The sequence below is a fragment of the Nyctibius grandis genome, chromosome 4, assembly GCF_013368605.1.
Source record: "Nyctibius grandis isolate bNycGra1 chromosome 4, bNycGra1.pri, whole genome shotgun sequence".
NCBI lineage: Eukaryota > Metazoa > Chordata > Aves > Nyctibiiformes > Nyctibiidae > Nyctibius > Nyctibius grandis.
The window spans coordinates 56,364,816-56,381,620 of record NC_090661.1 but is presented as its reverse complement, the minus strand read 5'-3'; the positions used below and the strand labels follow the sequence as shown (position 1 = coordinate 56,381,620).

The 16,805-nt window shown below is 44.1% G+C and overlaps 2 protein-coding genes across 3 annotated transcripts in view; one reads left to right on the top strand and one right to left on the bottom strand.

Annotated features, from left to right (window-relative positions):
* The window catches only part of ASB2 (ankyrin repeat and SOCS box containing 2), a 33,269-nt gene extending 20,814 nt beyond the window's left edge, over window positions 1-12,455 (top strand). For both annotated transcript variants that reach the window (XM_068398232.1, XM_068398231.1), the window contains 3 exons: window positions 3,941-4,502; window positions 8,005-8,158; window positions 8,910-12,455. In XM_068398232.1, coding sequence (XP_068254333.1) covers window positions 3,941-4,502; window positions 8,005-8,158; window positions 8,910-9,046 — 853 coding nt within the window. In that variant the 3' untranslated portion in view covers window positions 9,047-12,455. The remainder of the gene's footprint in view (window positions 1-3,940; window positions 4,503-8,004; window positions 8,159-8,909) is intronic.
* A 2,810-nt stretch (window positions 12,456-15,265) lies between these two features.
* Window positions 15,266-16,135, bottom strand: FAM181A (family with sequence similarity 181 member A). Its single transcript, XM_068399954.1, has one exon. It carries the CDS (start codon window positions 16,133-16,135, stop codon window positions 15,266-15,268), a length of 870 nt encoding a protein of 289 aa, XP_068256055.1.
* Window positions 16,136-16,805: the final 670 nt, after the last annotated feature.

The window sequence follows — 16,805 nt, the reverse complement described above, 5'->3', positions numbered from 1 at the left end:
AAATGTTGCACTGTCATGTAAATAGTGTTCACCTAGCTCTTTCAAGACCTGGGACATCGGAGCATGCTTCTGAGCCTGAACTCCTCAGCATTTACTTCTGATCCTAGGGCAGGTTTTAGCTCCTGCCTTTAACTCCTTGCTGCTGGAAGGGTGAGTGACCCACAGCTATTTTTGCAAAACAGTCACATCTTTCAGTGACAGACCCTTTTGGTGACCGTAGTGGACTCTCCTATCACAGTTTCTATCATCAAAGTTCTTTCAGCAATAGTCAAAGGAAAGAGTATATCCAGCTGCAAAGACTGTTTCTGAATAGTAAAGCTATCTTTGCAAACAACTGCTAGAGCAGATTCTTGTATATTTCACGATGTCTGAGGAGTGAAAACTTCTGACAGCACTACACCTTCCCATAGCATCTTTTATCCTGGCATTTAGGTCTGCTTGGGAATCCCAATTAAGCTTCTCAAATCACTTTGATAGACCTGAGGGATATTCATTTTCTGTAGTTGGAGGAAGCCTGCTTCTTTGTGCAAGCTGTGTATTCTAGAGGGCAACCCAGTGTGAATTTATGATATAATGGGTTTATACACTTACAGCATGTACATGAATACCCTGCATAGACTAATGCAGGCATGATTCAAAATTTTCTCTGGGGTTTGAGTTACAAAGACATTTTCTTGAAAACAAACACATTTTAGATTAAAAATGTGCCAGAGACAGAACCCAGCTCCAGTTGCTCACTTTCAAAAAGTTCATCTGAATCCAATTTGTATATAGACTCTGGACCATCTCTCTGAATATTTATTTCCTCCCCTCTGTAGTTCCACAACCCAACCGGCAAAGAAGTTTACACGGAAACTCTGCAACCTGAGTCCATCCCCATGTTATGAAAGAAAGGGCCTGATTCAGACCTCACATCAGTTATTCCCAACAACCAGCAGCATAAATGAGAGCAGAACTCAGCCCAAATTCTGAGTTCCTTCACTTGTAAAAGACTGAGCACAAATTTTTATGCACAACTGCTGCAAACTGAGTGCAAAAGAAAGAAAAAGAAAAAGATCTTCTCTTATAAATATTTATCTAAATGACAAAGCTTTAGCCCAATTGGCCCATCATTCTTAATTCCTTTGGTATTCAGTAAAATAACACCCTTCACGGTGACCTCTCTTTGTATTCCTGCAGATTTGATACGTAATTCTGCAGGAATTCCACGCTTCAACTTTTTGCCAGAGTACGAAGGCTCCCTACCATCAAAAAGCCAAGAATGTGGTCCCAAGGCTCAACTGTCAACTCTTGTTGCTTGGTGTTTGTTTGTTTTAAATGACACCTTGTCAATACTGACCTGAAATTCATAAGGGGCATCTCATCAGCTGTAGGACAATCGCAAGCAGTCATTTAACTCTTTCCCTCTCAGAACTGAGATGCTGAGAAGGGAAGACTTTGAGAAGTGTGGGAAGATTTATGAAGTAAATGCAAGTCAATAAACTCTTTGCACGCTCATACTAAGGATGCTCTGCCTCCTCCTCCATATAATTTCTAACAAATAGAAATCACAGAAGCAGATGTCAGGGATGAGGAGAAACTTGGCACTATTTTGAAATTGTACATGAAGCTCAGCCCTGTGATAGGTGTGGGATGTGTTCTGGCTTGTCTGGTCTCGGCTGCCTTCACCTGAGCTGCCTTCTCCCTCTACACAGACAGGAAAGACTGCACAGGTGGAGGCACCATAGCACTGAACCAATCAACTTTGGAAGATGAGGAAGAGAGACAGGTTCAAGCTACAAAATTAAACTCTAATACAAATTTGATGCTTCCTGCTTTTCCTCCCAAAAATAATTCTGGGGTACAGGGAGTGTACTGAGGTCTGGGACACTGCAGCATTTGGATGCAGAGTCTCAGTGTGGCACCTCTGTGGCAAGGTTCAGGTCCCCCATGCAGACAGAAATGATGCAGTGCCTCTTTAACTCAGATGTGAAGAGCTGGCCAAAGCACACATGCTGGAGGAAAGAACAAAACAGACCCTTAAATCTTTGAAACAGTTGATCATGGGATGACTAATACTGGCACTTGGCATAGTGTCCTTGCGGTGTTCTGTGCCCTTTTTGTTATTATGGCTCTTATAGAACATTTGCTAATGGTGGGAAGTTGCCAGCTCACCAGCACCCAAACCTCTTGCTCCCTGGTGAACATCACAGTGCTGGAAGATTAGTGAGGCTGCTTGGAGAAAAAAAAAACCGTGCTCAATTTACCAAGATATTTACATAGTTAAAAAAGCCTTTCTGTTTAAAAATGAGATGTAGAAGTACCTTGGAGATGTCAACAGTCCATCATGTAAATAGGAACATAATCCTGTAAAGTGTTTTGCATCTTCAACTCTTATTTCAGATCCTGGGAACGTTGGAAGGTGTCTTTCACAGGATCATTCAGTGCATGACAGACAAAGGTTTTCCTGAGACTAGCACTTACATTTGGCTTAGTTCATTATGTAAATATACGTTTGAGGGCCCAGTGTTGGGACCAGCCATTGCAGTCAAGCTGAAGACTTGCAGCATTTTAGAGGAGACACACTACGTGGTAGGAAACTGAGCTTTGCATGTTTGTGTGTTAGAAAAGATGTTGACTGCTATATAGAGGAGTCTGCATGGGAGGAAGAAGAGGAAAAAGTGTGCTTAGCTTGCTGGCTCCCACAAGATCCTTTTTCAGATATCCCTCTCTCCACAGCATTATACAGGGAGTATGGGCATCTCCTGAGACAGTAGGCAGACTCAAGTTGGATGGTCCCTAGTCACTTTCTGGAAGTAGCTTAAGGTGACTTGTCTGTATTTACAGAATCAATCATCTAGTGCCTTGGCTAAACCACTCAACTTTATGAGCAGGAAATGAGGGTTTAACCCATGGGGCCGGTCATGTGGCTCCAATGACACCTATAGAGACATAAAAATGATCACGGATTTGCGTTCCTGTACATCATATATTTGAACTTCACATTACACAATGAGAGCAGCTTGATTTATGTTGCTGTGTTTAAGTCCACATCACACCTTCCAATAGCAGTCCCTGATTACTGGGGTTTAGGACTTGGCTGTACATTTTTTCTCCCTGGGTTGAATCATGAAAGCCAGCCTGGAAAATATTTTTATTTCTTTTTCTCCCCTTCCTTAATTGTCTTTTTGGCTCCCCATGATCTGGGATGGACATTGATAGCCCCATGGATTTGCCACAGCCAAAAGTCACACAGTGAGGGCCTCCAGGATGGGGATCAATCCAGGGTAATAACTGTAAACTAAATATGTAGTTTATCCTAGCTCAGTCCTGCAGAGGAAGGTTTAGTTTCACCTGCTTTCTGGCCTCAAGCCTCTTGCTGTGGCTGTGACCCAGAAGGCATACCAATGCCTTGTGTTGGTGCCCTTCTCTGCTGAGCAATAAAGCAATTCCAATGGAGGTGGGGAAATAAGACTCTCTGCTGGCACCTCAGGCCGGAGGCCATGTGCCTGTTCCTCCAGTCCTACCCACAGTGCGATGATGAAGGTGCAGAATGTCTGGGAGATCCTGGCTGGTGTCTGCCATTTGGGCTGTGGCACCTAAGAGAGTTACAACAGGGTAGGTGAGGCACCAGCATGTCATCTCTTCAATCATAACTGACCCTGTAGCTTCCATTACCCCATAGAAACTGGGCAATAATTTGAAAAAAACTTGTTCCTCCATGAAGGAGGGGGTCATGCAACTCACATTTTTGGCAAGGTAGGAGCACAGGGAGTTGTTGACAGGCTTCCAGTTCACACCCTGGTTTCTCTCAGAGAGAGTTGTTCTGTGCCTGAGTTAGCAGGCTCTCTCGTACAATTATAACCATACAGATTTGCTTTATGGTTATAGATCATCTATGGTTATAGATCCTCTAGATCTCCTAGAGCTCACTGCTGTTCACTGACTCTTCACCTGGCAGGATTGTCTCCATGCTGATCCCTGTGACCAGCCGCACCCGCGTCAAGCGCAGCGGCATCAGCCCCCTGCACTTAGCGGCCGAACGCAACAATGATGACATCTTGGAAGAGCTGATCGATGCTGGCTATGATGTCAACACCGCCCTCTCCAACGAACGGTCCTGCCTTTATGAGGACAGACGCACCACCCCCCTCTATTTTGCTGTTTTTAACAACAACATCTACGCCACAGAACTCCTGCTGCAAGCCGGAGCCAACCCCAATGTTGACCTCATCAACCCATTACTCATCTCCATCCGCCACGGCTGCCTGAAGACCATGAAACTGCTCCTCGACCATGGAGCAAACATTGATGCCTATATATCAAGCCATCCCACCACATTTCCGGCTACCATCATGTTTTCAATGAAGTACCTTTCCGTGCTGAAGTATCTCCTTGATCTGGGCTGTGATGCAAGTTCCTGTTTTAAGTGTCAGTATGGAAATGGCCCACACCCTGCATTAAATTACAGACGGGACAGACTTAATGATCCTCAGCCGTCCAAGGAGCCAACTGTAGTACAGGTAAGCATGGCCTAGTCTACCAACAGCACTTCTGAGGACGTCTCCTACCCATGTATCTTGAAAACTTTGATGCACTCTTTCTTCAAATTTCCTGTGAGAGAATGTGCCTTTATTCCTACTTTATTTACAGAAAAAAAAGCTCAATAAGAGTCTGTGAATGTTCCAAGACCATGTTCAGTGACAGCAGGAGGGTAGGCAACAGCCGCTGTGGCCCTAGCTTGAATTTGCAGTGAATTATAGCCATCTTGACAGCCTTGCCATCAGATCTACAATATTCTTTTCATCTGGACCTGAGGTGCCAGGAATGAAGCATGTTTTCTTGACAGGCAATGTCATATGGGTGGTAGCATATGGGCGGTAGCATATGGGCAGTAGAAACCTGCTTGTTTTATTTGCCCTGTAAGATTTGTTTTGTCTGATAGGGAATTTAAGCTCCCAGTTAAATTAAAATTGTCTAGTGCTTCACTTTATAAGGGTAAAATAAAAATGTAAATAGTTGCAATTTCCAGGTCTACTGGATAAGCAGACCTGGAGAGGGGCTTCAACATGCAACACAACAAAGAAATCTCAGCACAGCAGTCTTTCTACTTTACAAAGAATCAGGGAAGAAATAAATCAGCTTCTATCTAGTTTAAGTGTAGCTTAACTAGAATCTTCTGAGGGATTCAGAAGAAAGTGTCATTTAGCCCAAAGAGAGAGTCACCCATAACTGTTCATTGGTGGTGGAAAGAATAAAGGAAAACATTAAAAGATCCTAGGAAATCTTGACCTTTTGATCAGTCCTGTCTTCCAAAAGACTTTACTGTCCTGTAACATGTCTGGGAAACAAACAAACTAAAAGAAATCTTAGAAAGAGGATTGTAAGAGTCCATCAAAATAATCTCTTATCCCAAACAGAGCTGTCTTCCTCTTGAGAATCTTTGTCACAGCACGGTTGCTCCAGGACAGCACATTTTTGTCAAAGAAAAATTAATAAAATATATAATCTCTAGTTCTTGAACCATGATATGGTAGCATGTAGAGTGAGCAGAGGGCTGGAATTCCAAAGCAAGGAGAGAGGGTTTGTCTGTAGCCCTCTATGATATTCTAGCCACTCAAAACCAGTTCTGTTTTTACTTATTTAAGCACATTATTTCCCTCTGGATCTCACCTAAAACTACTTCTAGTGCCTAACAAAATATTAGGTCACTCACAAACAGAGTCATCACCCCAAAGGCCAGATCACACAAGGCAGAGGTAGCAAAAGCTACGTAAAATTATATCTGGGCCTAGAGAGAGACCAGGGAGGGACAAATGCATACAGAGAAAAAGCAATTTGCTTCTTAGTGCTGGGAATTTGGCTAATAAAAGTAACGCTTGTATAGTGCAGCTTCATGACATAGTTGTGACATGGTTTGTATTCTGAAATATAGAGGACCTTATGAAACTATAGCATTCTCCACACAAAAGATGTGCATTTTTTATTTTCTTGTATAAGATTATATAAGGATAATAAATCTGAATTATTAGTCTTTACACAGTAAAGACCATGAGATATTGGAAGTGGATTTGAAAAATGCATAACTATAAATCATTAATCTTGCTACTAAAATAATGTGTCCTGGAGAGAGTGAATGCAGAAAAATGGTTGCTGTCTCACTCCATATTTCCAGAACTGCAGTGTCAAAACCATGAACATGGGGAGTGAAGTATCCTACTGCTGTGAGAGGGCATTCAGGGGCCTACCGAGACTGCAGGCAAACTATGTCCCAGGCCCAGAGTCACTTTGTCCCTGAGTTAATTCCATTGCCTGTAGTTGCAGGTTTGCATTATTCTGCACCGTTTTGCTGTGCTTCTTTTCCTGCAATGTGTTTTTGAACATTTTTATTCCATGAATAGGGAAGAGAGAAAATGCAGGCAAGGTCTCTGGTGGAGACAAGAAGACAGGAGCAGTAATATCCAGTGTTTTATTGACCTACGCATGTGGCCTCATTTAAACTCTGACAAAGTGGTGTTACTGCTTGGAGGTGGTAGTGCAGATCCCCAGTTCGCATGTCTTATGGGTAACTGCATGGCAATTGCATATGCACTGGAGAAGGACAGCCAGATATACTAAACCAAACTTCCTATAAGCAGTCCAGGTAGGAAACTGTGGGTTGTCCACTGGGATCTTCCCAACATTACTGTATCTGATCTTCCTGGGAAACAATACATGGTGATGCTCAGTGAAAAACAGTCAGAAGGGTTGTAAACATCTCTGTGAATGCTCTCACCTTGAATAAAATGGCCTTATAATTTTCAGCAGCTTTATTCTTTCCTAGGTGAGCTAATACAATTTTATTTCTGAATAAGAGTATCCACACAAGAGTTTAATGCATTTTGAGTTGGGGGTCATGCATGTATAATCAAATGTGATCTAGTTACAGGAGCTTAAACTGAAAGAGGTTTAAGCTGGTGTGTTTTCTTCCCTGTTTGGGGCGGGCTTGGAAGGTGCCTGCAGATAGTCTCAGTGACTAAGCTGATGGATGGTGCTTAAGCCACCATCATTCAATCGGGTTTGGTCATGTGCCTGAGTTCTTATCCACACAGTGTGATTTAATTAATCTTAAATTTTCTGACCTCTCACGTACAGATAAGTCCACAGATATCTTCATCATATTCAGCACCCTAACAGAGACAGGTGAAGCTGTCTGGTATAATATACATATTTAGATTAAAGTAGGAAGAGAACTCGCTACTTTTTTGAAATTAGTCTGCTTAAAGTAAGGTTCTTAAGTCTGTTTTTCAATATCTCCATAAGCAGCCTTCCATGCAAAAGCTTTGAGTACTCTGCAGCTCACACTGGGGGCAATAGAAGATTTGCTCGATCCAGGACTGACTAAAGAAGATGCTTCTTCTCTGTATTAGGCCCAGGATAGTTCTCCCATGGGCGAGTAAAACTGTCTGGGATTCACCTCTGCAGAGATTTCTCCAGACTTGTTTCTAGTGAGGTGTTTGGACCCCAAAAGCTGCAGATACCAGTGGGTTCACCAGAAGTAGGATGTGCTATGCTCTGCTGAATCTCCCTCTTTCCCTAAGCCTCCTTTGTGCATAGTTGCCCCACATAGCCCCTTACAAGAAGGAAAAGGGACCCAGCACGCTGGGTCACAGTGCCCTGGGCTGCATGGATCTTTCAGCATCTCCCTTACTGGCTTGGGGCAAAGCTGTGAGCACTCCTCTGCTCTCCCATTTCTGTGGAAGTAGGACCTTTGGACTCTGTAAACAATTCAGCATCTTTTCCATGCTCCAGAGCTAGGACTCTACAGGGCTTTGTGTCCTCCTGCAGTTGTAAAGAGGGGATTCTGCCCTCAGTTACAAAAAAAAAGAGGCTTTAGTTAAAGTTTTCTGAGGGGAAATTGGTAATTGCTCTCACAGATGGTACAAAGGTGGGACCACCAATGCAGTTGGGGCTGTTGCTATCGTTGCAGCTTCCACAGCTGCATTCATGTCCCACTGACTGTAGTCAATTTTTTTTTCCTTGAAGTTTTGTGAAATGGTGTCTACTCCAGAGATCAGTCGCTGGGCCGGGCCGATCATTGATGTTCTCCTGGATTATGTGGGTAATGTGCAGCTGTGTTCCCGGCTCAAGGAACATATTGACAGCTATGAGGACTGGGCTGTCATTAATGAAAAAGCAGGTATGTCACCCAGCAGAGAATCTGGCACAAATAGTCCCACTATTGGATTCAAAACCTCAATCATCTCCTCTTAGTATTCATCCCTTAAACTTGATAGGATTTCTGAGAGTGAATTATATTTTGGACCAGCTATGAGGCACTAGAAATTGCTGGGGTGTCACTGACTTTGTGATGTTAAATGTACTGCAGCTGTGGATCTGACCCACTGGGAATGACCATTGCCAGTGCAGGAAGACCTATTTGGCTGCACCTGGGGTGCAGTCAGATCAGGGCAGGTGGGCAGCATGACTATTTCCACAGCAGCCCAGCAGGCACCAGTGGCCCTTAAAGCCTTTACTAATATTCTATTCTCCTAAGCATCCTTTCCGTCAGAATCCAAAGTCTTTCATAGACATTATCAGAATTAGTTTTCTGGCACCAGGCTAAATTTGGTACATATTACATTTATTTTCATAGAAGACTGAGTAGTGTGAAGCGGCTTGTTTAAATCCTCCTAGAAAGGAAGCTAAGGCTAAGGAGGCCCATTGCTAAGGCTGAGATGGGATACAGCCCCCCTTCCTTCTCTATGTCATGCCTCAGAATAGATGAGTTGCCATCAATGCCAGATGCATCATCCCTCCATTAGAGAAAAGCCCCCTTTTTTCATTCCTCCTTCTCCCATGTTCTTCTTGCTACTGACCCAGCCAAGCCAAGCTGTCCCTCTCAAGTTTAAACCTGTTCTGTTCATGTTTCTAACCTGCCTGTCTTTCAGAGCCCCCACGACCTCTTTCCCATCTTTGCCGCATCAAGGTACGAAGCCTGGTTGGAAGAAACCGTGTTAAACTTCTTGACACCTTGCCTCTCCCGGACAGACTGATTCGATACTTACAGTATGATTACACACAGTGACCCTAGGCACACTGGACACACAGCAGCTTCCTGGCATGACACCCAGCATCATCAGCACAGCGATGGCGCACACAGTGCACGGTGGGGAGGAATTGCTGCTGTCTTGGTCAAGCGCGCTCCAAAGACTAATCTAAGAGAAATACGCTTCTGAAGCATGAGTGAGAAGAAAATGGAGGAGACGGAGCTAAACATAGGACTGCTGTTAGATTTTTCAAGAGAAAACACATATGATTCACCTCAGAGCTTGGTCTGCAAAGAACAAGGAATGAAAGCCAACACTGAAAACTGAGTAATGCTGAAGCAAGTATCAGTGAGGAATTCAAAGGTATCCTGGGATTGTGATGGAGCTTAGCATCCTTGCTGTAATCACAATTCAGAAATTGTCAAGAGTTAACATATTTGGGAAAACAATCACATTTCCTTCACTGACTGAGATTTTTATTTTAGCTTCTATTCTACTGTTTGGATTTCTGCTAAGTGTGCTGGTTGCTAATTCTCTGATACTTTGACACCATCTTGCTAAGCCCTTTACTTTCATTTTTTGGACCTTTCTTATTGAGTGCTTGATTTCTGAACATTCAAATCTCAGAACTTTTTAATAGACTAAAATCCAGAAATGCTGATTCCTTTAAAAGTCAAGGAAACGTTTATTTAAGAAGGATGTAAGAACTGTATTTGCAAATAGTGAATACAGTTCGTTTTGTATTACATTTGAAATAAGAAGTAGGTTAAATTCTGCTTGAGAGAATTTCCTAGACCGGGGATTTGAAAGCAGCTCTGAGCTCTAGGGTTTTTTTTTTTGGTGTAAATTAGAAGTAGCTGCACTGTAAACAGTAGCTTTAATCTGTCATGAAGCTGGTGTTGGAACAGAACAAAGCCCCAGAGGAGCAGGAACAGAAAGTGATGTGAAGAAGAGAGGCAAGGTATGCAGGGAGAGGCAACACTGCTAAAACAACTTTATCTCTTCCTCCCATAGAAGATCTTGTCCCTACAAAACCCAGCCTCTCTTACCTCCTTGGACCTCCATGGCTATAACAATACCTTCACTGGAAGAAAAGAGAGATTATTTCAAAATTATGAAAGTCAGACTTTGAGATTTGTGAAAACAAAATATCCAGAATTAGGCTTCCAAATCTTTATTCAGGTGCCTAAACAATGCCAAGTTTCTTGCACCAGGGGTAGTTCCACTTAAGCCAATGGGACCACATTTGGTGTCAGATATTCCTGAGGCAGAATAGAAGTGTTAGGATTTAGCCCTGAATTTCCCGACTTTGGAAGTTTGAAGTATCTGTTAGCTCCCTTTGACACTGATGAAAGTTATTATCTCAGTTTCTTTGAAAATTAGGTCACCTATTTACAGCTCAGATCCACCACTGATTTATGGCAGCTTAACAAGTTACCATCTATCAGCTGAACTGCTATAATTGTCTGTGAAATTCTTTTATTGAAGTTTTTAACAAGTCACGTTCCCTCACAGCTGGGGAGGCCGAGGAGCCCATGAACGCTTATTGGTGGTGACTACAGCTCAGTTGACAGGTGTGACTTGCTGAACCACTGATTTGTTGAGTGCCTCATTCCTGACTAGGCACCTAAGTAAGGGTGGAAGAGCCTAAATTTGGAACTACGTCTTTGCAGATCTTATGCTAGAAGCACACTCATTCTTACCTTAGGTGACAAAGGAGCTGTGCACCATGGTTTGTTTGGATTCCCCACCAGAGACCTGACAGATCTGGTTTTGTTTGTTGGCCTGCATACCATCCATGGAATCAGAGAAATGTAAGCAGGGAAAATGCGTTGCACAGGGTTTTATTTGTGTGGAGTTTTATACCTTAACACAGGACTAAAAGTGTGTTGCACACATACAAGTCTGGGCACACAAGTTCAGATTCTGTGATGGTTTTGTGTGAAATGTGTTCAGCACTTGTGGGACAGGATGTGAGCAGAAGAAGAACTGGTTACAGCTACAAGCACTCTGTCCATAGCTGTCCCCTTCCAACAGTTTCAATTCACACTGAACAGTGATCTTCTTGCAAAGCTTTGGAAAGTCAGGTGAGATTCTTCCACTGCTGAAATTTCTCCCAGTGGCTTCCATTACTACCAGTTTAGGATCTACCCCCTTGTCTCCTGCAGCGTGAACAGGGAATTGCTTCAGGTTGGAAAAATACTGGGTGGAGGGAAAGGCATGGGGAACAGGAAATCTTTAGACCAGTTTTGCCTATGAAGGCCCTGTATCAGTAAGCAATAGCTTGAGAGACAGAAAATCACCTCTGGAGTTCATGCATCTCTCACTTTATGGGGCTGAGCAGTGAAGGTCTGGGTCTTACTCATATTGATGTAAATCAGAAGAAAATTCCTTGAAATTAGATGAGTCTAACACGGCAGAGTTGTAGAGGGTGATGGATACAGACATAACTTGCTGGAGACCATTTACTTAACTGATAGAAGGATTGACAACCACCAGCTACATGTGTAACCAGAGGGGTGGGATTTCATAAATTCCCAAACTGGGAATTTCCCCAGAGCCAATATTTTTATGTACACAAAAGTCTCGTGAGTTGCAACTTCTTTTCATGTCCTTGGAGAAGTTGAAACTGGGTTTGAGTAGAGAAAATATGGAAAGTCCCTTTCTTCTTTCAACAAAGAGACCTTCATCTCTATTGGGAGACCCATGTCCTGGTTGCTTTCAACCATCTGTCCTGAGCAGGAGAGTCACTGAGCTGGAGAGCACTGGTCTGATGGGAACATCCCGCAACTGCGGGAAGGATAAGGGCACACTGTGCACAGAAACTGAGGACAGAAGAGTCTGTTAGAGAGGGAATCTGGTAATTACAATGCTATTAAGTCCTTTCTGCTTGTTCCTTACAGCAAATCTTCACACACTCAGTTTATATTTATTTGCACTGAAATGGAGCCTGCTACCTCTCCACTCCAGTCATTGACACAATATTTTGTGCACAATACTGAATCTGCACAAATTCAATGTGCATTTCATGCACCTATCTAGAAGTTACTGTGAAAAGACAAATACCCCAAAACCCAAACAAACCAGGCTTTGTAAGCAGATCAGTAGTTCTAGTGCAAGGAAAAGTGGCTTGTTTTTACTGAGTGTGATAGAGACTCCCTCAGAGATGATGACTTTATGTGAAATGTTCTACTAATATTTCATGACCAGGTTACTGTATTTTTTTTTACTGCAACATGTGCAATTCACTTGATGTTCTTGTGCACTTTTTTTATTTTTTATTTCATTTTGTATGAAAGCTTTTTCATTTACCTCTCCCTTCCCATTATTTATAAAAGCTATTGTGGTTTTAACAGTTTAGATTTGCATTGTTGTAGTAAACAGCAGCTCTTGAATGTTATGTTTCCATCTTTCAAACAAAGTATGAATAAACAAGTTGATTCTGAAGGGCTATCAGCTGTCCTGAATAGCAATATTGAACAACCGAACACAAAAATAGCCAGGAAAAGTTTGAATCAATCCAAGCCTGAACAATTAATAATTTTGATGTTAGTCTCAGGGGTGAGAGAAGTATATACTTAACAATGGTCTTCTGTTCATTTGTGTTTAACTTCATTGCTGCTCCAGTTCAGAGCCCCAGCAAGGGCCACTGCCTGCCTTGGGATGGGGAGGGAAGTTTCATGTCACAAAGGATTTTAAGGATTTTAAAAAGTAACATCAGTTTAAATCTGAGGGTAAGTGCACAAACATCTGTGTGTCAGAGGTCATTTGGAAAGGTCTGGTTCAATCCTTCATTGTAACTTAAAAACATGCTATTCGACTACATGGGAAATGTACAGCAACATACACTCAACTAAGAAACAGTTTAAAAGAAGAACAAGAAAACAAAGAATTTAATATCCAAAAGGTATAAACTTGATTTTAAATCTCTTATTTCTCTGGATTTCTTTAGAAATAAAATTTCTACAGAGGCTATCCACTTTGCCAAGTATTTTAACAGAAATCCATATTCTGGTGTGATACGCAGCACTTTCGAATTTCCCTTCTGAACTCACACAGGAACACTTGTCCACAGCAATCACTGCAATACCTGTCATTCATTCCACGACTTGCTCTGGTCACCCAGATGGAAATCCAGACTAATGCCAAGGAGGCTGCTCTGCATTGACAGCACTGAAGCAGTGTTCAGCATCTGGCTTCATCTGGATTACAACAGTGACACAGAACTATGGGTTTGAGAAAGCGCCCCTATTTCCGTGTAAAAAAATTCCTTGCCTACAGCTCTGCAAATTAAGAACCATAGTTCTCCTCCCATTAACTTAAATGAGGTACTGCCTCTGGTTTCTGTTAGAGTCTCCTTGTGGAGAGGGACAGAGTCTCCTCACGGATTTTTTTCCCAAAAAGACAAAAAAGGAAAGACATCTAAGTATATTCATATCTTCACTTCCAGATCAAGAGCTAACCTGATGCCTTTAACCCTTAGATCAGCTCTTTACCACCTTGCACCTTACATGTAGTTGCAGGTATATGCTACCAAAGCCATTTTCTACTCTGTCTCCTATAGGGGTAGTCTGTACAGGCTTGATACATATATTAAGTGCTGGTAGCAAGGAGAAAGCAATGAAAACCATCTCCGTTTCTACTTTTGGCCTGCTGGACTAACATATCACAGCCATTGTTTCCAGAAAAGTAAACATTGGTGGGATGTACTGTGAGGTTTGGGGAAAGAATGAGCTACTTTTAGGCTGAGACTAGTTCATATCCTAACGAAAGTTGCAACCTGGTTATATAACACCAAGCCCCATCAGAAGATCCAAAATGATAGTCTACAACTGCTTAAGATGATAATTTTTTTCATGACTGCAATGTGCTCAAAATAAATGTTGCCTGTTTTTCCCCTCATGGAGATACCAAGAGTCATAGGGAGCTATGCTAGACAGAGACCGAGCTGATCAAGGCCACTTTTCATTGAATCCTGGAAGAAGTTCCCATTAGCTTCAGCAAGAGCAGATTCAAGGCCTGGGAGATCATAGGTCCATTATCTGGCCCTTCCCCCCTCAACATAATACACTTCTCTTGACCTCAGTCATTTACTCCAGTATAACTGAATAGATACATAGGTCTGCAATATTAAACCTTTCAAATCTCATGTTTTGTGTCTTAGCACCACTTTCTCCATGGGTTTAAGAGAAATCTAACTTAAAAAAAACCCTATTAACTTTTCTAATGCCAATTTGTTAAAATAATTGGGAAAACACTGGGCAAATCTTTTGCACCCAGGTCTTGTGATGGCATCTTAAAATCAGTCAAAATAAAAGATGTCTGTGAGACAGAAATCAAGGCAGGCTATGCTATACACTTTTTTCTTTTATCATATTTTATGTTTTTTTGTATTCAACTAATACAAATTCTCGTTTGTTCTGTTGATGCAGAACAATTCCTGATGTGTAAATTCATCCAGCTTCCGTTTGCACCAGCTTAACACTAGCTAATTTCCCAGCCCCAGAAGAATCACTTTTGATTTGCATCGCTCTGATTAGGCAGAGATTTCAGCCCTCACATCTACCCACCACTTGCAAATCAAACCTATGTCTACCCAGTGAGGCAAAAATAAACAGATTGCATTTGCAGAATCACCAAAATAAAATTAACTTCTTTCTTCCCTTATTTTTTTTTTTTTTAATTCTCTCAGTATTTACATACAAGAAGAGCTTAAATCAATTCACAAGCATGGTTTCTACATTAAATACTGTCCTTCCAGTCTCTTGCACGCAAAAGGAATTGACCCGAATATCTTGACTTCTCTGGAATTACTTTAAGTACAAAAGCTCTCTGAATGGGTTTAATTCATTTCATTTCACTGCTGCTGCCATAGGGCAACCCCAAAAAGATGTTCCCACATGGAGGAGGTCTCCTAGGTGTTACAAGTGCGGCTATGAATGGCCCATAGCCCGGCTCGCCGCAGCTTAGACAATGTCCGTCGATGAAAGGGCCGTGGTTTGCCTCACGGTCTGTGCCACTGGCTTCGTAAGGCTTGTTCTTGATTTACACTCATATACTGAGAGGAGAGTGGAGCCCGAGTAGCTTCCCAACAGTTACCAATTCGCCCCAGCCTGCCCAGGAGGAAGAAGGTGTGATTGCTGGCCTCCTTCCCCCTACCACTCCAAGCTGCCAGCAGCTCACGCCTGGTGCCTGACCGGGTGTTTCAATTCACTTTCAGGATCTGTGGTGTTCAGCACGACTCCGACATCCCCCAGCTAAAGATAACCGAAAACATTGAAGATCGGCGGGGGGACAGTGGGCTTGGTGGGGATGGGTTTCAAAACCACAGGCCTGTAGAGTTTCTGCCCCGTGCCATCGGCCTCCTTGCAAAAGTGCGGCACCTCCGACGGCAGCACGGCCGTACTCTTCCTCCACAGCCCCAGCCCTGGGAAGGGTGACGGGGGCAGCGCACCCAGGGGCTGGTACACCCCTAGCCCAGGGCAGGGGAAGGGGCAGCAGGTCCAGGCACCCACCCGGCCTGAGAGGACCCTGGCAGGGTCCTTCTCCCCAGCATGCAGAGCAGGCTCAGGGGAACTCTCTGGGCTGGCAGCATCCGGGTTCCGTTTGCTTTTCTTCCCCTCGTAGGAAGGAGGTTCTCTGGGGGTTGGGAGCCTCTCAGGACCAGTGGGAAAGGCCCTGGCCGGCAGGCTCTGGGCTGGCCGCGGCTCTTCCCAGAAGGAGGCGGGGAGCTGTCGCTTCCTCATGGGCACCTGGTCTGGCCTGGCAGCCTCAGGGTTTTGCTCCTGCAAACCCCGTTCCCCAGTGAGGCTCTCCTCCTCATCGGCTGTCCGCAGCACCTTCTTGGCAGCAGTCCCACCGTGGGGGCTGGGGTCAGGTGCCTCGGGCTGGGGGCCACAGCCCTGGTCCTCTGCCCCCCTGCGCCAGCCGCACTCGGGGGGTTTGCTGGGGTGGCACCGTGGGATCCGGGAGTACTTCTGAGAAAACCGCTTGAGCTGCTTCTGCAAGTATTTTCTGTGGTCAACCGAACGGCGACAAGGAGCTGATTTATCCAGGGCCGCTTTGATGTCACTGGAGGCCAGGTTGACGAAGTTCAGTAGGGTTTTTACCTCACTGTCCGATGCCATCTCACTGGATGTGCCGTGCAGAGTTTCCCATGAAAAGTTTATAATCCGCCTTCGGACAAATCTTGGCACACCTGAGAAACACAACGGACAGATTTAAAAGCGGGAAGCCTTGGTTCAAATAGCACCAAGAAAATGGAGGGAGGGTGGGGTGGACATGTCAAACTTCTCAGTCATGCAAACAAGTTGTTGATCAGCTCACCTCCATGCCGGTAAACGCCCGGTGGAGCAGCCATGCACCCGCAGCCCACCACCCCACAACTCTGCCCCGGCACGCACCAGCACGGGGACTGGCTCAAGAATGCCGGCCAGCCCGGTGTCTAATCTTGTTAGATAGCGCTTAGGTGGAAAGAAGAAGCCGGGGCTAATGCTCCCGCCTCCCTGTAAGCAAGGGCAGACACTCACCCGGCGCGCGGCGGCTTTTCTTGCCGGTGCTGGCGGCTGCGGCGTCGCTGTGGAGAAGAGCCCCTTCCCCGCTAATCTCGTTAGGCAGGTTACACACCGCCAACCTCGGCGGAGGCAGACGGGGCCCGCCAGTGTTTGGACGCAGTTTAGCAAGCACTTGAGCAAGCTGAATGAATATCGACTCTGGCGAGTTCGGGGCTCTCCCAGGCCAATCAGAAGCCACTTTGCCAAATACAAAGCATCCCAATCAGGCATCAGCCTCCCCTCC